General features: G+C 37.3%; 1 protein-coding gene across 4 annotated transcripts in view; it reads left to right on the forward strand.

Moving 5' to 3' along the window:
• The first annotated feature begins 4944 nt into the window (after positions 1-4944).
• Positions 4945-24544, forward strand: part of BLNK (B cell linker) — a 90046-nt gene continuing 70446 nt past the window's right edge. The window contains exons 1-2 of one of the 4 annotated variants that reach the window (XM_054276576.1): positions 4945-5107; positions 11420-11482. In XM_054276576.1, coding sequence (XP_054132551.1) covers positions 11426-11482 — 57 coding nt within the window. In that variant the 5' untranslated portion in view covers positions 4945-5107; positions 11420-11425. The remainder of the gene's footprint in view (positions 5108-11419; positions 11483-24544) is intronic. The other 3 variants (XM_054276573.1, XM_054276574.1, XM_054276575.1) reach the window with 3 other exon arrangements.

Genomic DNA, 24544 nt, shown 5'->3' on the forward strand with positions numbered 1-24544 from the left:
GGAAATCTGCTTAAAATCATAATTAAGACACTTACTATCCCCCCAAACAGTAGCTTATCCTCCTTTATACTATCTGATAAAACAGCAGTGTTAAATACATCAACATTAGGCAAATAATTTATGCTGTACACTGAAGTGGGAATTTTACAATAAAAATTCTTCTTGCAAATGCAGTTTAGCCAGTGTGTTTATTCCCCACATTGCTTCAAAGTATATTCATCATTTGAGATATATCATTCCCATGACAATGGGATCACAAGGAATCGTGGTATAACAATGCTAGACCAAACAGACAGAATGTCAGCAGTGTCAAGCTGGCAAATATATCATTTAACCAGAGATCAAAAGAGAAAATCTGAAGGTCAGAAATGCAATATTTATAATGCTGTCAGCAGATGGATGCATACCAAACACCTCGTATCCAGACCCCTAAAAAGCTTAGCAGAGGAATGTTTACAACACACAAGAGAAGTGCTACTGGAGTGTCCTCCATTGGTTTCCAATATGAATGAACTCTGAGGCAAACATTTCCTAATACACTCCTCAGGAACAGCAAAAAATCTTGAGATACACTTTCATGCTACCAACATAAGCAGCAGCCAACTACTATCCTCATTCCCACTAATTCCACCTGGTACAACAAAATCCCCCCGGCATTTTTCCAATAAGCAACACATTTCCTTGGAAAGAAACCAACATGATTAGAATGGCTGCTGGCTTTAGAAGAGAGGAGAGAATAAACAGAACCAACTCTTTATTGTCACTGATTCATACAAGGCACTTTGAACAGTGCAAAAAAAATACCTGTGAGAAAATTCATGGTTTTTCTTGAGTATCTCTGTGGCAATGGAACTAGAGATGCTAAAGCTATGGGAGGAAGGTTGACAAAAGCAAGCTCACAAAAAAAATGTAAAGGGAATTGACATAAGCTCACCAAACTCTGGCTTTATTCAGCATATAACAATAGAAGACTGCTCCACATTTTGTGTGGGAAACAATCTATCACTGTTTTTTCCTTTCATACCTCTCCTGTAATCATGAGAGCATTTTACTCAGATGTAATTTCACTTAATACCATGGTGATAGATGTTCAACAACATTACCATTACCTAATGATAACCAAAATCAAGCTAATAAAAAGGATCCAGAATAAAAAGTTATGAAATTACTGAGTTTGTGAGTCAAATGAGAAAAAAATCAAAAGCAGTTTGTCATTTTCTTCTTGATAGCTTTTTCATTTACAACTTATTATCATAAACACAGTATCTCTTGAAATATCTTTTTGATATCTCCTCAAATACAGTCAGAATACTAAAAAAATTAGATCTCAGTTTTCACGGTCCTTCTTATTGAGATTTTATCATATTCTCTGTTGACTGTCAAATAAACTCTGCTCATTAAATTTTATCTATGTCGGCAAGCTAAGGACATAAGAAATGTAAAAGCCCTATTTAGGAATCCAAAAACCTTGAGAAACATTCTCTATTTATACAGCTTGTCTCTTCTTTCCTTTTCTTTACTTTTTGTACCCTTCCACTTCTAAAACCTTCTCCCTTTTTCAATCTCTTCAATTTCTCAATCTATCTTCAAGCTCTTTGGAATTCCTCCTTTTGTCTGCCTTTATTTAAGAGGCTTAGAAGTTCATTTTCCCAATTTCATTTTCAGGGATCTGCTGAGTGGAAGTAGAGAGGAGGTTTGCTTGTTTTTGGTCCAAACAATATCTGGATGCTGGCCAGCTGACATGGACACTCCACCCCGTCCCTCTTGAATAGTGAATAGCATGCTTCCCTGAACCCTTTGGTCCTCCCAAAACAATCACCTCTTGCTCCTTTCCTTCCTTCCTTCCACATGCTGTCTTTGTGACAATAAGCAATAAATACCTTTCCCAAACAACTTTGTATTGCAGCTTCTGTTCTCAGACTCTCCCTCCTCTCTCTAATATTTAGCCAGTTTCCCTCAGAACTCCTCCTCTCCTACAGAAAGGTCTTGGATTTTGAAGTGCCCTGTTCCCCTCACCCTGTTATTTATCCTTTCCAGTTTTATCTCAGTTGTTCTAAATAAGTAGAGGAACTGAAGTTCTGACCTTTAGAATTCACCTGGTACAAGTTTTTGAAGGAAACCTCCATGTCCGAATCACAGACACATTATAATGCAGTACCATAACATACCACGGCACTGGATGCACCAACAGGGTGAACTTTGCTGAGATCTTCCACTATAAAATACCATGTGATGCCCACTGAGAGCTGAGGTATTACTTTGACATTTTTCCATTTATTTCATAGCAAGAGTCATGGGCATGATAAAATGCTTTCTACATATATCAGTGCTCAAGCCTCAAAAAGATCAATAGTGGTTGAAGAAGTATTCATTACACTAACAAAACCCATCAGAGAACATTTAAAAAAAAATAAAGCAAGCATCAGCCACAGCATTTCAAATTTAAGTTGCCTTATTTAAATAAAATTTCTAGGCAAGACACTGAAATAATACTGAATTTCTGTTTTTAAATTTACTCACTTGGTTTTAGTGCATAAAAACATTGCCAGATGGAAAGCTGTTTGTACACATTTTTCCATATTTTATCAGAAGAGTCAACACAGATGAATTTCAAAAGAGAGGTTTTATAAAGAAACTATATGAAGTCTAAGTGCAAACTATACAAGGCAGCACATAAATCTAGAGAACAGACAGCAAGTTTTACCAACATGTTCAAAAGAATAATAATCAAAAAAGTGGCTCAGTTAAACAGCAAAGAATACTGAGTACTGGTAAAGGATATCACAACCAAGCACTACAGCATCAATTTCAGCCTTCAAAAAAATCAAAGAGCATTTTTAATGAACATTGTCATTTTTGTAGCAGGTTGTGATTTTATTACTGATATATTTTATTGTACTAGTTGAAAACATGATTTTTTGAAAAGATAAAGAAAACTAGGTGCAAAATCCAGGCTACAAAGAAATACCTATGAGAATAAGTACATTTTTAATGCATGGTTCGTTGTAGTGAAGCTCTCTAGAATAACAGCTGAATCTATTGCTAGATCCAAAGAGAAGGTCAAACTAACAAAGAAAAGCCATATCAAAAGATTTCAGAAGGTTGAGTGAGAACACAAAGAGCAATTGTCCTTGAGACAATGGGGTTTATGTCATGTATCCAGCCTCTCTGACAAAACTTGCAAACAAAACCCCCCAGCATTCGGCAGTAATTAAAATTCAGTTGAAACTACATGCCCCAGAAATGGATTAAAGAATTACTGAAATAAAGAAAAAGGGCATATTTATGCAGCAAATTGTATGTAGTGGAAGTGATTTAAAGGTGACAGGTTTCAAATCAGTGAATAGCCTTGAATGGTACTACCATTCTCAGCAAATTTTTGGGGTCTGAGGTTTGTCTTCGTATTTTTTCCATTTGAGGCTTCTTTGGCTCTCAGTCTTTTGTGATCCCAAGAAAAGCCATACACCAAAACTAGAACGACAGACATGGAAAAAACCTGGGTGCCCATTTCATAACATGAAGATTTTCATAACTTTTGGACAAACATGGATATATTATGTCCTGTGATTCTCCTTGCTACAGCACTGAATGCTCTCACAGAAACAAGGATGGAGGAAAACACTGTGACAGCAAACAAGGAGATTGGCAAAGATCCATGAAGTTCTTAGGCAGGTGTAGGTCTCTTTGGCCTCTGAAAAACTCCTTAATTGACTTATCAAAATCATTAAAAACAATCTACTTTGGTCACAAAGGAAACTCAAGACTCTGGAATGGGGTTTTCATACCTCCTATATCTACAGGGCAAATATCTCGCCTTGAACATCACAGGGGAACAAGGTGAGCAAACTATAGAGCAGTCAGCCCAACTTCAAACCTCACAAATATACAATGCAAATGTTGGGCCTCAATATAGCTATAAATTGTTTCTGCAGTAAAAACTGACTTTTCAGGAACAAACTGTGTCAAACCAGTCTCATTTCCTTCCCCATTATGATAGCTACCTAGTAAGGGGCACAAAGCTCATATTAAAACTGATGCTTTTTATTAGGGTCCCACATAAAAATCATCACATACAAACTAGAGAAACATTATTAAAGCACTGTTTGTTGTAAGACAAACAGTGTCTGTCTGACTCTCATTGAGAATATATCCTGTGAATCACTACCAAACTCAAGGAGTATTTCAAGCAGAGTTACACAGGGGTTTGTCCTGGTCTTAACTGTACTCAGGATTTTGTTAATACCATGGGTGCTGCACAGTAAGCATTCCTAAAGTCTATCAGGATATTACTGAGCCAGAAGCGGTTTCCATGACCTAAAGAGTATACTGGGACCAGTTTAGACACCTCATTTTTCAGAAAGATACAGCCAAATTGAAGAGTGTGCTGAAAGGAAAAAGACTTAAGAGTTTCCCACACCACTACTTATGAACAAATGCTCCTGAAACTGGGTTGGCTCCTTCAGAATCAGCAGGATGTCTCAGTCAAGCCCATCTGGTGCTTAGACAGCAATTATCCTTACAAACAGACATTTCCTTTTGCTCCCTCCAGCAGCAGAGCAGAAAATTTATTCTAGATCTCCTTCTTGCTGTTCCACTTAAGGACATGGTGAATCTGATGCATCCCCAACAACTCAGTTAAAAAAAATGGGTTACTGAACTGTTTTCCAAGACTGACCCAATTTCCTCTAGTTGTGTTTGATCCTGCCTCTCTGCTGAAGCCCTGCCAAGATCTCTCCTGGTCCCTTTCAGACTCTGTGATTTCTGTTGATTATGTTGCTTTTTTATTTCCTATTAAATGAAAAAAAATAAAAGACAAAACCAATTAGCAAGACTTTTCTCAAACTTCTAGACAGATAGCTGTAAGCAAGACTTCATTTTCCAACGTTCTTTATAGACTTATTTAGACTATGAGTATATTCTGGCTTTTTACTTTAAGAATGTTTTTCTCCCACCCACCATGAATGCCAAGCCTGTCAATCACACTAACAACAAGAAGATACATATGGGACAGTTTAGGAGGAAGAGCAGACATGAGAAACTGCTCCTTTAACTTACTTGGAATCAACTCCAACATGTGTGCCTGGGAGAAAAAAAAAAAAAGTATGTGGTAAGTCACGTTACTTTCATTATTTTTATATAAAATGGGAAAAAACAAACAGGGACAACAGTTCATATTTTCTGTACTGTAATATTTCATTGACCTATTTTGCTCAAGTGCTCAAGTGTATTTTCCTGGGGCAGTATTCCAATGTTACATCCAGTAAAACAAGTTGCTTGCTGCTGCTGAGGGGTTTTGCAAAGCCGAACTTTACTGTGGAAGTTTTGAGATACCTTTAACACATTTAGTGCTTATGCTCATGAATATATAGAATAGTAAGAAATGCCAGTGGTATGATCCAGGAAACAGTTTTATACTGCTTTCTAGCTATGAAATCACAAATTGAGAACTTAATTTACAAAAAGCCAAGAACTTGGAGCCTGCAAAAACTTGGTTTTTGTGTTGCTTGCACATTTCAGACTCTGGGAAATGAACTTTAGACAATATATAGTGTAAAGATGTGTAAACTCTGCTTGATACACAGGTTCTGTACGGGAATGAATTCCTCTTTAGAGGACAAAATACCTGGTGTAAAAAATGCTCACATTTAGATTCCTCTGAAATTTGGTAGTTCTCAAGCACTAGATGTCCTTTTTTATTAGGACTCAGAAAACAAAATTTCTTAATATATAGAATCAGATTTCTACCTTTTTTTTGGAGGAGTGAAATTGTAAAACAGTGCAGATTAAAATCGTTAATGTCTCCAGTAAGACACAAGTTTCTAAAATAGCAGATTACACTCTGCACACATACCAAATACATTTTTAAGCCTAACAGGGTTCACAGCAGATCAGGAGGCTCCAGGGAATTTTCAAGTAGCAAGCGAGCCTGATCTGCCCTAGGCTAGTACTGTTTCATATTCAGGTATCTAAATTCTGCTTCAAAATTTTATGTAAGCACCTGAAAGTTAGGAAAGAAACCATTTCTGTGGCCTGTCTTTATCTGGGGAACTCTGGAAGCCTCAGTATTCTGCTCAAGAACTCCTCCCACTAGAGCCCTCACAGCCAACATGTGTCCAAGTGCACATATTTATTTGGGTTTATCACACCATGGAGGTGTGATACATTACACAGAAGAACCAGAAGTATGAGGGTACTAGGTAGAATCAGTAATCAAATTTGGGCTTCCCCAGCCAACAATTCTTGAAATAATCCCCTTGAGGGTAATGGAAAGCAAGTGGAAGTGTATGACAATATTCTCCATTTCTGTCACACACACTGAAGGACAGAGAACTACAGCACCAATTGAGCTAAGGGCAAAACCAGCATCAAGAGAGGAGATGCAGGAACCCAGATGAGCCTCCCCATGTCCCTGGTCTTTTTTTTTTTTTTTTCTTTTTTTCCCTCTTGTCATTATGTTTAATCTGACTAAAACACTAATGGAAAAATATTTCCTGCAAGTCTTACAAGTCTCTTTGGTTGAAGCAAAGCCCCTTTGGGAGCAGAAAACTGAGCAGGACCTTCCCAAACAGATTCCTGCCTCATTCCATGGACAGAGGCAGACTGCACTAACCCTGGCCTTTTAAGAGACTGTCCTAAAAGCCTAGAACACAAATTAAGGCAATGTCAACACAGAAGAACTAGCCACAATCTAGTGTTGAGGGAGAGCAGAGAGAAACAGGTAAGACAAGGAAGATGCCTGGGCACAGCAAGGTGGGGCAGCTGGCAGGGCAGAGCTGCAGCTCACCCTGCACTGCAGGAAGGAGACAGCAACTGGCAACCAGGAGCAGTTCTCAGCACCTCAGTACTTCCAAAAATGCTCCCTGCCTGATGGGGAGGAGGAGGAGGAGCAGGTAGGGCTGGCAGCACACACTGAACTGCAAAATTCTTAATGCACTATTTTTAATTTGCCTTTGAGATGTTCTGAATTAGGACCGCTAACACCTCCTCGGAAAGCAAACAGCCTGCACTTCACATTATTAATGTTCCACACCTGATGCCATCTGTTATTTGGTTGTTTCATGTAAGCAGCCATTAAACCTGTAACTCACACATCTCCTACCAAACTGCTTCCCACCTTCACAACTCATGACAACTCTACAACAGACAAAATCACTCCTGCACTCAACTAGGCAAGCAAACTTTCTTGTAAGGAATACATGCACCTCTCTCTTCTGGTTCTGCATATAATGGAAGGAGTGTCGCTGCCTCCTGACATCCAGGAAGATGGTACCCTCCCTTGGAAAAACTCACTGCCAACTTTCTGCAGTTGGCAGAACAAAAAGCACTCTGAAATTCAACATCATTTTTTCATAATATGCCAGCCAAGTACCTCTAAGGTTTTTCTGAGGAGGCCAAATTTAAGATGCAAGAGCTTCAATCATATTTCTGCAACTCTGGGAATGGAGTTCTGCCAGATCCAGTGCTCTGCCAAGGCAAAAAATAAGAAAAAGGTATTCACTGGCAACACCTGACCTGTCAGTCATTCCAACAGTAAAAAAACATGCAGGAAAATCTTAAGGATAGTAGATGAGACACTTGAACTTTTTCAGTAATGGCAGGTATGTACATATGTTGATATAACAACCAGTTCCTTATACTGGAGTCACTCATACGAGAACATTGGGACTTCCTAAATCACCCTTTACCGGCGTTCACTTTAAGTGACCAAACAGGAAAAAAGTTGCAAAAAGGACTTCCCCTTCAGATTTCTACATCAGTAAAAAAACAGTAAAGCAAGAGTTCAGTAGTACTCATGCAGATCAAGTTTTTTCTCCCTGGAGAGAAGAATGACCACAAAACTACCATCTCAAGAGGAGTTTGAGAACTGGACAGCTTTTCAAGTTGCAGATCTCTTAAGACAGGTACTGAATCTGTATGTAAGACTTTAGAGAGTTCAGTCTACATTCAGCTAGCAGAAACACTGGACTTATCCTTGAAAACCAGATATCTTATCCTACATCTACCACAAATATTTAAAAGTGCTAAAAATAGTTTAGTCACCACTTATATTAATATATAACTTCAGTTTTCTGTAGAAATGTAATTCATGGTAGAAGCAAAGATCTCCAACATTACAAACCATACAAAAAATGTTTTCTCACAGGAGTATTGCTTATAAGAGAAAAGATATTTCATGCCCAAATTTATTTCCTGCTGGGAAAAAATAATCATTTCAGAGAAAGTATGTCTAGTTTTATATGTGAATATAGCTTTAAAATTTACAGCATGTCAATAAGAATCTACTCTTCATGTTTTCTTCTCAACGCATATATACACACAGTAGTTGCTAGATGTTGTTTAAGTTGTACTTGAACTTTTGCGGGGGGAATTGAGTCAGTCCTTTGTTGGCTTGTATATTTCTTTGTTCTACAAGATCCTTTCTAGTATATCTAAAATAACCTGAATTGCACAAAGTATTCCAAGCTCATTTTCAGACATCTTTCACTACCTTAATCATCTCCTCTCAGATATATAAAATATATCCTCCATGATACAGCCTTTTTTAATCACATTTTTCCTTTTAACCTACTGAATACTATTACTCAGGTTTTAGATTTCTACCTGTAATTTGTAAAGCCCATTCATGCAATTGGATATATAATCTCATTTTATATCTCTTTTGTTTGTTTCTATGCAAGTTACTCTATGTAATTTTATATATAGGAGGTTTTTTCTTGTGTTAATTCTAATTCTAACTGTAAGAGCACCAATCTTTTCCAGTACCTTCTTTACACCAACAGTGAGAATTCATGGTCATTAAGGTTTCTCATTTCTGTTCACAAAACTTGCTAATGCAGAGAAACCAGCAGGTCTCTGTGTTACTCTATGCCATTACAGAAATTTCAAGGTGCACAAAGCCAGGCCTGGCTGAAAACTAGAAAACAAATACATTGATTTAATTCTGCCTTGAAATATCAGATCCTGTTACTGCCCCAGCACAACACTTTCACCTGAAGATATGCAAGTCACCCAGGAAAACATGACATTTCCCAAGTGTTTGACTTGCAGCAGTGGGAGGCAAGAGCTACAACCACAGTGGCAGCTCTGCTCAGAAGGTAAAAATGGCAAAATATTTACTATGCAGATATAAATGTATATCTCTTAGATCTAAGCAGTTGTAGTACCCAGTGGATATCGTGCGAATTTTATTTCTCATGCACATCAACTCCCCTTACAAATGAAGTTGTCATGTCAGAGAGTGGCCTCAGAATAAAGAGTTATTAGTGAATCTGAAGCACTTGGACAATAAAGAGTGCTGTAGAACAGTTCAATTTTGAAAAAAAACATTCTGGGTTCAGAGAAGGTTTTGAGTACTGTGCAGGACAGGTACACAAGATAGACAAGCAGTGAGCACTGAACAGAAAATAATACATTAACCTTCAGGAAAATAATATCAGCTTCCATGGTCTGTGACTGAGCCTGGGTTGTCTAGAAGAGGTATACTCATGCTGATGCCACAATACATATATAAAATGGGTATGTACATGTGTACCATGCAATTTTAGTATCTTCGGAAATTTAAGTCTTAATGATATAGATTTTCCTGTGTCATAAATACAGAAGTTCTTAACTAGCCATTCTGCAAAGTGTTTCCAGCCTCATGAAAGGAATTTTGTATGAAATCAATACCTCAACTACTAAATAATAATTAAACACACAGATTTTGCATTTTCCTTCATAAGTAAGTGAAGATAGTAATGGAGACCTGTTAGCCATGTGGATGTACCTCAACGTCATCTTGCACCTATGCTGTAGTTGCAACACTGAAATATTCCATGTTGTGTTCAGAGATTATCTACTTGGCCTCCATTTGCCATATAGTCTGGTCCCTCTCCTAGTACTGATCTTAATGTACTTGTAAGAGAAGTTAATGCAATCTCAAGAAAATTAAAGGTTCCATGGTCATCACTAAACACCAGCAGCAATACACCCAATTGCCTAACGCATTAACCATGTAAAATGAACAAATTTTCCCTTACACAAAGCTTGATTAATAGCATAAGGCAAAGTTCAAAAGCAGCTCATCAAGCCAGTTATTGAAGATACTGGTAGAAACTAGAAATAGATGAGCAGAAGCCAAGAGAAGCAGAAAGTCCATAGCCTTGATTATTTGTCTCTCACCAACACCTATTCAACAGATGGCAAATTAACACAATGCACAAATGACCACTAGTCCAACAACCACAGCAACCCTCTCCTTTGAATTGTGATCTATTCTGCATTGCAAACAAGCAGGACTCTCCCAATCATAGTAGAAAAACATTTATAAACCAAGGCCTATCAGCTAACAGACCAAAAAAAGAATATCTATCTGAACAGGACATTTTCATATCAAAAAGTAGAAAAAATACACACTGAATATTTAAGCATGATCAGTTTTAAGTAGTCTAGAAACACAGAATTATCTTAGGAAGGCCACATAACTATGTCTATAAAAACTTATAGCCCTAATATTTCTCTGTTAGCATCTGATTTGGTCACTACTGATACTGACATTTACATCTAAGCATTACAAATACTAAAACTCAATTTGAGAGTGGTACATTCTTAAAGAAAAGATTCCCAAATTTTTTTGCCACTTTCTATGCATAACAGTTAATTTCTTTCAAAAGTCCCACTAAGCCATCTAACACACCATGAGATTTTTTTTAGGACATCTTCAGCCTTGATGTTTTCTTTTCCTCTCCTTAATAGAAAATCCAATGTGTCCATTTTTTCCAAACTACTATTCAGTAGTTAGTTCTATTTCAAGATGTAATATTTCTGGACATTCTGGTTTCATTTTAATTTATAATTAACATCAACTTTGTTAAAAAACACGATTATCACAGCCAAGCTACAGGAAAAAAACCCTCTTTCTGAGCCTGAGTTCTTTCCAGCAATGCCCATCAGCATGGTAAGTGCAAGACACAGCCCAAATAGCTGGTACCAAAGTCAAGCAGAGCAAACAGAAGTTGGTAAACAGCCATGTGCAACGATGGAATGGCCACTGCTTAGCTTTTTCCTCAGGTTACCTTTTAACCTGTTTCTAATTCTGGCTTCTTATCTCACAACAATCCACAGTACTCCTGTTGGGCTCCTTGCTCCACTTATATGATATTTGCTGCTTGGAAATTTCTTTTTGTCTACTCCATCCACAATTTCATTAGCCCTTATCCCCTGTAATCTTTCTTCCTAAGAGGTAAAACTGTGTCTTATCTCTTACGTGAAAGTCACTGCCTGAGCATTACAGTTACTCAATATTCTTTTTCTAATTATCCTTGTCAAGTAGTATAACAATTTCCACAACCCTGAGTATTTGAGCATGGCAATATTAATTAGTTTGTTTACAAATGCCAAGTGTCACACTATTGTAATCTTGTCTTTTTTCCCACCTCAGTTTGGAATGCCTGAATCTGCTGTGGTTGTAGAAAAACTGTGCATGAGTGGATCTCATTTCTTGGTAAGCAAATATTCCATAAGAGCTCTCACTCAGGTGTATTTCAGCTTGGGGATTGTACTCCTTACAGTGCCAGGAAATAATGTGAAATGTTTCCTTCTCTATACACACTTCATCAATTGCTTTGATTTTGCATTTGAGTGGGTTGATTTCCACCTCTGACTCGAGGAATCCCCCTACACAAAAAGAAATCCCAGTCAGCCTTCCCCCCCTCCAGAGAAAGGGCAGATATAATCAGCCATCAGCACACAGGTGTGGCAGGGGACAGCTCATGAAATATGAGGAGGTTGTGGGGTTTCTTAACAATATAGATATTTTAAAGCCATCATTTATGTAAAAGCTTTTTGATAAAATTTGCATTATTAAGAACATTTACCAGCACAGAATTGTACATAAATTTTGTAGAAAAAGTTTAAAGAAACAATGCCTGAAAAATCTGATAATGTCCTTTCCTGACCTCTGTAGAATTTTTTGTATAAGCATGTTTAATTGATTGCAACTAATAAGGAGAAAAGACTAAAGTAACTCCTTGAACTGCAGCAATTCATCTATCAATAATACCATCTGTGTAACTACTGAAGAAAGTTCCTTAAAATCTATTTAAAGGTAAAATTATTGTTATGGTGCATTTATGCACTGCATAATGTTTGCTTGGCAATTCATTGCTAAACAGAACTGTTTCCTGGGTGCATCAGGAGTTATATCTGCTGTTTACTCTAACAAGAGCTTCAGTGCTGCAACATGATTCATGAGACTGCAGGTGCACCATGGCCACAGAGTAAAACTGGGTTTTACCAGCTCACACCAATGCAGTGGGGCTGACAAAGCTGCCAAGTCCACACTGATGCCTGTCCCATCCATCCATTACAAACTGGATCACTGAAGGTGCTGCAGTCTCCATCACTGGATGAGAGGCAGTGAAGTTAAAGTTAAGGGTGGATGTGGCAGCTTCCTGTGACTCTGTAAATAAAGCTGTAGAGCAGCAGTGGACTGAGAAGTAATTTAAAGATGTTAGTGGCAACCTATTCAAAACACAAGCGAAAAAAGCAAGGAGAACAATGGATGACCTTTGGACAGTCTACAATAGAAAAGTAGTATGAGTAAAAACAAAAGTATTTGCTAGTATGTTCTCAAACTATGTAGTGTCTTCAAAATAGCTTTAAAGACTATTTTGCACTGCCGAAAACACAGCATCATACATGCAACACAATGAGTAACATACATTTTTTATGTCTGTATAGAAAAATTGAGACAGGTCTCACACACTGATAGAAACTTTCTTCCAAATTTTATATATTCTTTAATTGATTGCTCAGTAGCATTGTCAACGTGATAAATCTGCATGCTTGAAACAGAATTAATTATGACAATACTAAAAAAAACTCAAATACCTATATTTTTCTATCATTAACAGCCTTATTTGACTAATTGTAAGATGCTGTTCTCCTATGTACAAGCTAACACATATGTCAACTTAAAAATAATTAAATCAACAGCCAAGTTTTTTATTCCAAGCTCCTAGCCCAATATACGAGAAATCTGTACTACACCAGAAATTAAATGTTCCTTATCTGCTACAAGGTGTGCTTTAGAAAGCACAGTATCCAATGGAGTAACCACATGTTGGTCATTGCCACTCAGAAAATCTGAGGTTTTCTACATGACATATAGCATGATTCCTTAACTGCATTTACTGTTCTGTGTAGAGAAGTTCGGAATTCAAAAATCCTACAAGTCCTGAAGCTGTTATGTGCCTGTTAACTGTCTTTTGCAAGAACCTGAGGGTTTGCACTTCAGTTATTAGAAGAATATTATTTCCTTCTACTCCTGTCTGCAAAGTCTAAACAGAAGCTCAATATCACCTTTAGACCTTGAGATTAGAATCATTAGAGAAAAGCTTGCCATCTATCACTACATAGCAATGAGCCAAAAAAACTAAGCACAAAACCCTTCAAACACTTGAACAAGCCTGATGACACCTAGTCAATAGAAGTGACAGGTTTACCTTTGCATAATAATTTTTAAAAAGCAAATACAGGTTTGCTGCTGTGTGTGCATAGATACCCTGTGTACACATGGAGATCTCACAATACATGTTCAGTGTTTCTGAGTGTCTAGCAAAAGTTAGATGAATATTTAGATACAGATCTGGTTTTGCTATGAGATCTGTTGGGAATCACTAAAAGTGAAAATTCATTTTAGCCTGGCAGATAAAGAAGAAAGCAACTCTGTGGTATCTGACATGATAATACAGTGAGCACATTCAGAAGGGCCCAAGATGCTGTTTTACCTTTGCATTCTACTGAAAGACTGTCTTCCATCCCAGCTGCAGAAGGCACATCCGAGTGCCTGGGAAGGCAGGGAGGACACCCCAAGGGGAGCCACCCCAACACCAACCCATCCCAGCCTTCACAACTCCCAGCCAACCCCCTCTTCTCACAGTGTCACTCCTCCAGCCTGCCCCAAAGCCCTGCTATGGCACTGACCCCTAAGAACATGCTGTGCAGGGGTTTTGTGCCAGTGAGATGTGCCAAAATCCAGAGGTAGTGCCAGCCCACTTCTGGGCAGCACTGGAGGGAAGCTTTCCTGGAAAGAAAGATCTGCAGCCAGCACACTGCACTTTTAGCAAAGATATAAACACCAACCCACCAGATGTGCCCTTATTTCCTGGTTTCCCAGTGAGGACACTCATCTTCTCAATTTTTCCAAAGAGGAATATTGTCAAATGTTGGGAGAGTGCTGCAGAAGGTAATTATCCTATAGTCTGCCACTGAACTAACACGAAACAATTTAGGGAGCCATTCTGCACAAAATCCTCCATGTCAAATGCAAACTGCATTTTATTTGAAAGTGAATCAAACGTTTATCAACAGTAAGGTCTTTTTGAACTTTAAAGTGTTCGGAGTCATGCAGGCATTATAGCCACAAAATCTATGATGAGTTGGCCACAACACCTTAAATCAATTTGACTGTCTTCAGAATAAAAATAATCAACCTTTATATGGTCATTTCTTTGACTATTTCTTCCCTTTGAGTGGCTAAAAAGCAATCATTTTTATGGTAATATCATATTCTATTTTATAAACATACTGAGCATCCAACTGAACTTTTCTAGGAAACTACATTACATGCATTTCATAAAAATTTAGAAGTAATAGGTCTTCTTTTACACTTCTGTAGAATCTAAAAACACAAAAGGTTGGTATATTAGATCTGAAGTGTACCATACAGTTTCATTTTTCATCAATAGTACCATACTTGTGATAGTTACTCAATATTCAGATCACATCTGAGTGATGCTAATCTAGTCCTAATGTGCAAATCAGCATTAAGCCACAGCTGCATTGCACAGAGCATATTATATTCTCTCTTGCTTTTTAATGTCTGAACTTGCTACAGTGTGCTCCTGGCTTTTCAGTTCCCTCTAAGTGCAGGTTGCTTGCTTGACAGTTTGTTTTTTTTTAATTCTGTTTTGAATTCCCAGTGACAGATTGAAAAGTATATAAAAACAGGGAAGTTTTACTTGAACTTCAGAACTAAAAATAGGAGACTTTCTTATTAGATTTGTATATAGAAATTCACTAAAAGAAATCTAAACACAGCAAAAATGGTCAGGCATTGATTCTAAACTACTTTTATGTATTTCTCATCTTTTTTGCTCTTTCAAAATGTGTTTTGAATTGCATGGCTGGAGTAGGAATGCCCTGGAGAAAACCAGAGCCATGTTATTCACAAACACTCTACTGGGGATTTTTGAATAATATTTAAAAAATGGAACTGGTGTCTTCCTGTGGGAGATTCCTGACTCCTTGCCAGTGCAAAACACTGCCAGAGCTTGTCAGGTTCAACTCACCAAGCCTGTCCTTTGACATCCATTTCTGTCAGCATTGCTACTGAGAAAAAGCAGCTCTTGTCCAGAAAAAGCAGCCCTGGTCTCACTTGGGTGCTCCCTCCCATCCCTGCAATGCAGAAGCAGCAGACAGGAAAGCACAGGAACCACATCTGCTTTCAATAGTGACCACAACAACACCACACCTAGAGCTCCTCTGCTGCTATTTGAAATCTCCCACCTTCCCCAGTTTCAGCTAAAAGAGTATTTCCCAATGACGGGAGTGATATTTTCACAGCATGGGATATGGGAATAGGTGGAAAGACATTAAAATCAGTTTAGGTGGTATGGATATCTGCTTGGAAAAAAGATAACCAGCATCAGGTTCTTTTCAGATGGATCTGACATCTACCCATGTATATTTAGCTTTACAAACAAAATTCAGACCATGAATGCCTTGAGTTTCCAGAGAGGGGGAAAAATTCTAGGTTCTATATAAACAAAAGAAATCAAAGACTTACTAAGTACATTCTTATAAGCTAATTCTTCTGGGAAAGAGCCAAAAGAGCCTTGCAGTGTTTTCCCTGGGTGTCAAGCAAGCATGGCAAGCTTAGGTAAGGTTAGAGAAGCATGGTCCCAGGTGCAGGTACTGTTGAGTCCCACCCATGGGCTGGCTATTGACACCTTAATGCCCCAAGTGCATATCCAGGGTTTAATAATATACTGCATATCTCAGAAAGCCATAAAATAAGCTTTTTGCAATGACACAAAACTTTAATATTAAAGTTTTGGCACACTCAATTGTTTTGGAAGTAGAAGTGATGTAGGCATTGTTTGTCCTGCCTTTGGCAAGCACACAAGGTTACCATGGCAAAAAAAAAAAAAAAGGATTGCTCACCACAGAAAACTGATGTTACAAAAATACACATCTTCAGCTACAAAACTAAATTAGACCATATAACTGCATTAATTTAGTTGCATTTTTACACTATTTTTATTGCTCTGATGTTGCTTTCTCCTATTTATCTGCCACCTTCCCCTTTGCATTTCACCACAACTGAGCCCCTCTTCACCCCTTTTAAACCTCCTTGCCTCCAGTGCCTTCCAACACCCAGTGCTTTGTTTCTGCTCTTCTTTTAGCCAGGGCCCTCCTTCCCTTTGCTCCTTAATTAGTTTCTATTGGTCATGGATTGAAATTTCTCCTACTGACATTCCTCATGGATTTACACTCCTTCAGGCTTGCCTCATTTCCATTTTTCACAGACGTAAAAGTTTCCTGTCAGAGGCAGCAGAAGTACCTCAGATATCAAAAGTATTTTTTTCAGAAACGCCTTAATTTCCAGGTATTTCTACAGGCTGTGCTCACTTTCTCAATGAAGAGTGGATAGTAGTACGAGCTGGGCACCTTAAGAGCTGGGTAGCTTAAGAGTGCAAAGAGAAGTGATCTTAGCACCTATCCCTTTAGCAGGTACCTCACAGACTTTGAAAACACAGTTAAAATAAAGCTGTTCAAAATGAAAGTTTTCAGGGTGGGAAAAAACTGGAAATAGTTCCTTCTCCGGGGAGACAGATGCAAAGCATTAAAAGAGAAAGCAGAAAACATAAGGAGTAGAGCAGTGCAAGGTTTGCCCCGAGCAGTGCTTGCAGGGATGCAGTGGAGGGCAGAGCAAAGGGCCAGGTGAGAACAGCTCCCTGGGTCCCCTGAACAACAGCAGCTGCCAAGCCCAGAGGGCTTTGGTTCTGTTTCTTCCTGTTTCTAACCAAATAGGAAACAGTTTCTGAAAGCAGAATCAGTTACTCAGAGTCATTTCAAAAAGAAGAAAATGGTAAGAGCATGTCCTAGAAAGAAGACAAATGTTGTTTAACTTATCCCATAACGAGAGGCAAAGAGTCACCTTAAAGAGGCATGGGCTAAAAGAAAGATATTTTACAGCTAAGCACTTCTGCTGCTTATCAATCATCTTCAACCAGGTCACAAGGTACAAGGGTACCGCATAAGACAATTCTAAGGTAAAAGTAAAATCTGCATATTTATCCTTATTCTCAAAAAAAAAGGCAAAAGAAATATGAAGCTGGATTACTGAATGTAGATACAATTTCTGAAATCCAGGGCACTGGGAAGATACACATGATTCTTGGCACACAAAAACACATGTCATTTTAGCAATCAAGTTATTAGTTAAACATATATGAATATTAGCAAATAAAACACTCAAAAGAAATTATTAGACTGAGATACAAAGTCAAACATCATTATTACTGGATTCCCATGATAGTTAGCTTAGAAACTGAATTTTATCCAATAATTTTGAATTCTTTTTCTGCCAAGTATTTTCAAATATATCAAAAGCAACTTAATAAAACTGTCTAATATCATAACCCAGCAATGGAATCCTGCAGTAAAAAATCCTGAGCCCATGCAAAAGTATTTATTGCAGGAGTGGCCCCTTATTTTTTTTCTATGACAGAAGAGTGTTTCTATTCATATTCCAAATGCTGCTGCCTGCCAGAAATTATTTTAACTTTTTTTGTTTGTTTGTTTTATGTAGTAGTTGCAAAGGATGTAAAGTGCTTGTCTGCTTTCCAGTCTTTAAGCTCCAGCCATAACAATTCAATTGAATTCTAAATGTCATGATAGTCATAATTACATTAAATATGGATTAAAGGAATATCTTTTGACACAGAATTCTTTGTTCTTAAAGTTTGCTGATAATTTTAAATGTTGAGCTTTGTGTACCTTTCAAGTTCAGGGACCATGAAAAAGAATGTGAGAAGCTGTGGAAATTAAGCCCCTGTGTCATAGTTTCTAGCGTGGACTTTGTAAGCCCTTCAGTGAAAAATATGAAAACTCCAGAGTGCCTTGGGCTTTGTAATTTTCAATCTCCTCCTGTTTCTGTTTTGTTCAAGCATCCTAGTTATAAAAGTGCACTCCTTTTGAGAATTTGTGATTAGAAGAATCTTTATTTTGGTTGCTTTTGTACTTGTTCCTTCACGAAAGATCAGGAGATTTGACAATGCATGTAAGTTGCTTCACAATACCAATGGGCAAAATCATTAGTAACGATTAAAAATTGAGCCAGAAACCATAGTCACTACCCCATTTTTAAATACCAGCTGCTAACCCTTTCAGAAATCTTCTAGCATGCCTAATCAGAATTTAGTCCTTCTGCCTTCCTATTATCTGTTTCCAATACAATTCCTCATTCTCCACTCCTTACTTCATCCTTGAAGGGGTGGCTGAAGAGGGGCCAAGTAGCGCTCTTAACCTGAGAGATATTTCCAAAGACTTCTGGCAAAGTACACTTTTCTGCAGTAAAGACTAAAGCCAGCTGAATATTAGCAATTCTCATAAGAAAGCATGAACAAAGTTAAAAATTGATGTTATAGAGGAGTTTTTCCAAGAAAGGGCCAACTCTTAGGCCTCTGTTGGCTTGGAAAGGTGAACACATGTACAATTCCATGGAAAACAAGAAAACCCTCTGAGAACCAGACAATACAGCAGGGAGAAGGGATTCCTTGGGAATAGGCTGCAGAGAGTCTGAAGTTTTAAGTAGTCTGTTTCTACTGAGTTCAGAAAGAGAGAAATTCATCAGCCTTCTATGTAAAAACAGGATTGCATTATGTACAGCTGACTTTAGTCTAAGTTTCTGTTGCAAACAGAGGGAACCTGGAAAAGCCTCAAATATTAACATTTTATTTGAGGCAGTGGGTGATGTTAGTGCCAAAATGAGATAAATTTCCAAGGAGATACATTTCAAGCTGCTATTCTTAATCAAAGAACTAACTGGAGTCCTAAGTGCAGAAATTAAAAATAACTAGAAATTATTAAAAAAAAATTAAAGGAACTTCCATTAAAAAAAAAAAGGCAGGAAAAGGAATACTCTTTTGTTGAAACCTGTCTGGATATTGCAACTACAAAGCTACTAGTTGTAAAGTGACATGAATGAACCCAAAACAAGTACACTGTTACCCCCACAGGACATCCACAGGGGTGTTATGTGAGGATGATTATGCCAGGACAGTTCTGCTGGTAGATCTTCACTTAGAAACCCTTGTAGCCTAAGATTTAGGTATAACCCACAATAACCTGAGCACTTTTTGCTAATGCTGACTGAGCTATTATGGCTGTATTAAAAAGCTTAAGGCATCTAAAATGAAAGTACATGAAGTCTGCTAGGCAAAGTTATAGAAACTAGAAGCATTGAGGAAGTTACCAAGAGTCAGGGAGTTTCCCTTAGTAAAATGAAGCCATCCTGGGTTTTTTTGCTTGATGACATCTGCTCTGAATAAGCATGATGATAAGGGGAAGGGGGGAAAAAGCAAACACAACAGGAACACCAAGCCTATAGGTTGCTACTTATGTAGTGACTTGTGAATTTCAATGTAATACTGTCTTTAATTTTAAAAGATCAGCAGAAGTCTTGCAAAAGCTGTCAGTTTTCAGCATACTGCTAAGAGCAAAAGCTTCCAGCCATTCTTAGAATGGCTCAAAAGACACTATTAAATATTTATCAATCTTTCCATATCTAAAAACTCATGCAATTTGCCTATATTAAAAAATAAAAACAGAACATACACAAAAGCAATTGCAGAGATCTTTCATGAGTTTTCCCAGTGCCAATTTTGTGCACAAGCACAGGCCTTACCATTAGGGAATCTGGCCTGGAGTTTGGGTTGGACTGCTGGGAAACCACATCACACACTGGGGCTCAGGAAGAGGCAGGCTGGAAAGAATTTAGAATTCCCAGAGGTCCTACAAAACCAGTGCTTAGAAGAATAAGAATTTCAATCATTTCATGTATTTTAGGCCCCAGGAATACTGAAGAGTAAATTCTATTCAAAATTCACATTAGTGTGTCAAATGCAGTAACACGGATTCTACTTGTAGGGTATTTTACTTTTTTTAGGCAGCATAGGAATTTGATTCTTACCTGCAGCATTTTACTTCACTTTAATAAGCAGATAGGCACAAAATTCCTACAAAATATATTTTAATTGTTTATTAATATTCTTTCAATATGCTGTAGAAGTTTTTTACTTTGCTTTTCTATTTTTTTTCTTCCAACGTTCCTGTGTAGCTGGGCTTTTTCCCTTAACAGTTAAACTATTTTGTCCCCTGCTACTTGAATGCAATTTACACTTCTAAAAGGTGTTATTATCTGCATCCATTGCAACAGAGTCCTTGAAAAGAATAAGACAGAGAATTATTAAAACCTTACAAATGCCATGGGGTTCATTTCTCATGGTATGACCCTGATTGAGTAAAAACTTGATTTTCTATCAAACTTACTTAAATGTCCCATTAGACATCTAGAACATCTAATCAGCATAATATGAGCAGGCAGGGTGCTTAACCATCTGAATGTAGGATGAGATAAAAACCAATTGAACAAGTCATATAATTTTTTGGTTTAAAAAAATACAGGCATTAGACTACAAACATATGTTATTTAGTTATAGCTGATGACCTATTTTACTCACTCAGAACCACTCAAGGCAAATGCTGACATTTGCCCTTAACCCCTAGTTTCCTGTGAAGGGGAAAATGCAACACTTCATTTGTGTTTTAGACTGTCTGGGTCCCACAGTATATAAAAAGCAGATTATAGAAATGTCTGTGTGCACCAGCATCACCCTGTAAGTGAAAGAGACTCTTCACTGGAACAAACAAACAAACCAACCTCAAAACCTCACTCTTTTACCTGAATGTTTTTGATTCAGGTTACATCAGAGTATTGGAAATGCATCTGTACAAACACAGCACTGGATTTTGAAGAGGCAGCAGGAAGAAAGGGCAAATAAATTCTGTAACAGTATCATCCCCAAAGCCTGGGGTTTATTTGGTCATATATACACTTTCCAAACAAAAAGTCCTCCACTGACAAAATTTCAGTGTTTTTTAGAACTGTACCATGCATTATTTATGGTGTTATCGCTTCTTGCTTTTCCCTGTCCAATTAAGTATTCTTGAACTTTACAGTGCAGAGCTACGTTTTCTGTTGGGTCTTGAAGGACTTTTGTGACTCTGCTCATGAATAAATTCAGAAATATATAAAACTGAGGAACTCAACAATTAGGTCATAGGAGGTTTTTTATGTTGCCCTATGTTTTTCATCACAACACAAACCACCACATTAGTTCCAAATGTGATAAATATCCATTTGGCCAGCACAGATAAAACTGGTATCACTTCATGTTGGCAGACAATAGCTGAATTTCCACAACACAACATGAAGTATGGTTGCAACATCAAGAGTTTCTTGGATATGGTTTCGCCTTTGTTGAGCTTCAGCTTGAAGTAACCTCAACTTGTGAATTTTAATCAGCTAAAGCCAAATAGAGCCACTTTTATCATGTTAAGCAGCAGCCAGATTCACTGACACTCTGCTAAAGCCTGGCTGTCAGTCAGGTCAACAACTCTTCCAACATCCAGCTCCTGTGCACCTCACATACATCTGAATGAGCTGCAAATTCCCTCTCTCACACATGGATAATAGGGGGAAGCCATCATCATTTTACAAACATATTACAGTGGGAAATGCCAGGGTCACTTACTTGGCATATGATGCAAAAAAGAGGAAAAAAATATTTTGTTTTTCCTTATTTAAGCGTTCTAGAAGACATCTGGTAATATTATGCAACTATATTATTTGGCTGGGTAACTACAGTCACATGTAAAAAGCAGTAGAAAGTACTAAGTAAATAAAGTTTTACTTTTATTACTCAATGTTTTATTTTTCGGGACTAAAAATACAACACTTCTGTTTAGTTTTATGTAAGAGGTACACACCACTATGGGTAATTTCTTTAAGTTATATGGACAAGTCTCTTAATTGATTTTGTTTTCTAAGTCTGCATGTCTGAAGTTTTAAATCTGTGCTTCCCTCCCCCCCTCCAGAAAAATAAGTGACGGTAAAATACAGATTTAGCAACAGCACCCATCCATTTCATCACTATCTCACATTATTAGAGAGTTTGATTTTTTTTTTTCATTTTTTACTTTTATTGCACCAGAAATGGCTACAAGTAATTGGAACCTATAACTGAAGTAATACGGTCATGGCTAGCATCTTTGCTCACTAGAATGAATGTGGAAAGCCATGCTAAAAAATAATACTTAGAGTATTTCTTGAACTATGAAGAAACTTAAGTAATCAAAATTGCCGAGTTTTATCCAAAAAAGTTTCTATTTTGCACGTGGTCAATTAAAAAAAACTGATTCACATTGATATTGAACTCATTACAAACCTTTTGACACAGTGGGGGATTAACTTCTAATAAACAATTTGCCAGCAATTGATAATTGACATATCAAAATTCAAATGCTCTCTCTTTTTGTTCTTCTCCTATTTTACAAGTGTATATGCCCAATTGTAAGGATGGTTGTTATGTAATATAATCAATCATCCATTATTGCCTCTTGACTTTCACAAATCATCAAATCATTTAGAGAACAGCATATATGTTTTTATATATGTTTAGTGTTCATACAATTCCTAGTTTGCTTCTGCATGCAAACACTACGTGATAGTCACCCTGCACAATAAAATTCTTTAAAACCTCACTTAAAGCATTTAAATGTAAGAAATGGAAATAGCCACTCTAAGCTAAATTTCAGTATTAGTCAATGGTTTGAGGGTGAGAAAGGGAGAGATAAAATTAACCAACAGTGACTTTTTCCTAAAAAGAAACTACTCCCACACACAAGGAAACTGGGGTTAAGAGAGTAATTTGAAGTTAACATGTTGGTCACAGTCATCCCAGCATAAATATCACTGGCTTCCAGATACCATTATAAGGACAGGCTAATATTAGAACTGTTCAAAATATGTGTATTGTTTTCCTGGAACAAGCTTATTTTGGAAGCCATGTGAATCTTCAGAAATTACTAGGATGTGAAAGGACATTTGCATGCACAGTTCTGACCTCTTCTCTTGCTCTTTGCCTGTTAATATATCTCAGCTGGTTTGTCTTTTAACATCCCAAAACTTCCAGTAGCTTTCAAAGTGCAACCTTTCTCAAAGAAAACATACTGCTTTTTCTTTCTCCCCATGCTCTGAACTCTGCACAAACTTGGTAATAGATTTAAAGACATACTGCTTCAAAATGGTGCAATGGCAGCATCCTGAAACTCAAGTGCTGCTTTATGAACTGCCAGGAAAAGAAAGAGTGTCTGTATGTCAGTGGAAATTTGGAATTTCTTGTAAGCATTTAATCTTGGCTGTCAACAACATGTTGGGTCATTGACTTATAAAGCTTTGAAGCAAAAACATTTATTTTTAGACACTTTTTACATATATTCTGGTATTTATATCAATTCAGGAGCCATGCTTGCTAATGACTGTAATTTAAATTTCAAAAATTGGTAGAAGAAGTTTTTTTTTAAAGAGGATTAATGTATATTTATATATAGTGGAAGAGTCACTTCAATGACATTTGGCATCATTTTTAGAACCCACACAAATCGCCTTCCTCTCAATTAACTTGGGTCACTTCAAGAATGGGCCAAAAGGAAGTCTATTCCACATGCATTCCTGAACAGTATCTAATGCTATAAAATATGAATATACTAGGAGCAAGATTATAAAATCTGAATACTTTGAAAGTTTGAGAACTTCAGATGTAGACAGACTTCACTGGCTACCGTGAAGTGTCAAAGAGAAAAAGATTGATATTTACATTTATGAAGATTCATCATGCTGAAAGGGAAGGGAAAGATTTACACGCTGGGTACCCCAGGACCTTGAGTAAATATGCAGATCCAGCATGAAATCCAAATAAATAAATGTTTGTGTGTACAGACCAAGCAGCTATTCAGAAGTATAAAAAACACAGATCACTTACATACTTGGCATGTGTGCTTCACAGTCTGTAGAGCAATATAAATATACACAGGAACACCAAAACTTTCACCTAATATATTGAGTGAGAGTTTTCCTATACTTTTTCCTTTTGAAATCATCTAACAGTCTAACATCTGTTAGATAGACATGTCACTTGACAAACAGGTCATTGTACTATTAAGTTTCCACGCAAAAACAAAGGAGGTGAAAAACTTTCAAAGCACCTTTTCCTTTGCTTCTTTCTAACTGACACTAACTGTTCAGGTCTTGACAGCTAAAGTAAAAGGAAATCAAACCTCTCAAATTAAGTTACTCTCTACTTTGATAGCTATTCCACAACATCTATCATCCAGAAGCATCATTAGCACTAAACGTGTTGCACTGACAAAAGAC

This window comes from Melozone crissalis, unplaced genomic scaffold (assembly GCF_028551555.1).
Source record: "Melozone crissalis strain CALT ecotype California unplaced genomic scaffold, PUWL_Pcris_2 ptg000019l_1, whole genome shotgun sequence".
In the NCBI taxonomy this organism is placed as follows: domain Eukaryota; kingdom Metazoa; phylum Chordata; class Aves; order Passeriformes; family Passerellidae; genus Melozone; species Melozone crissalis.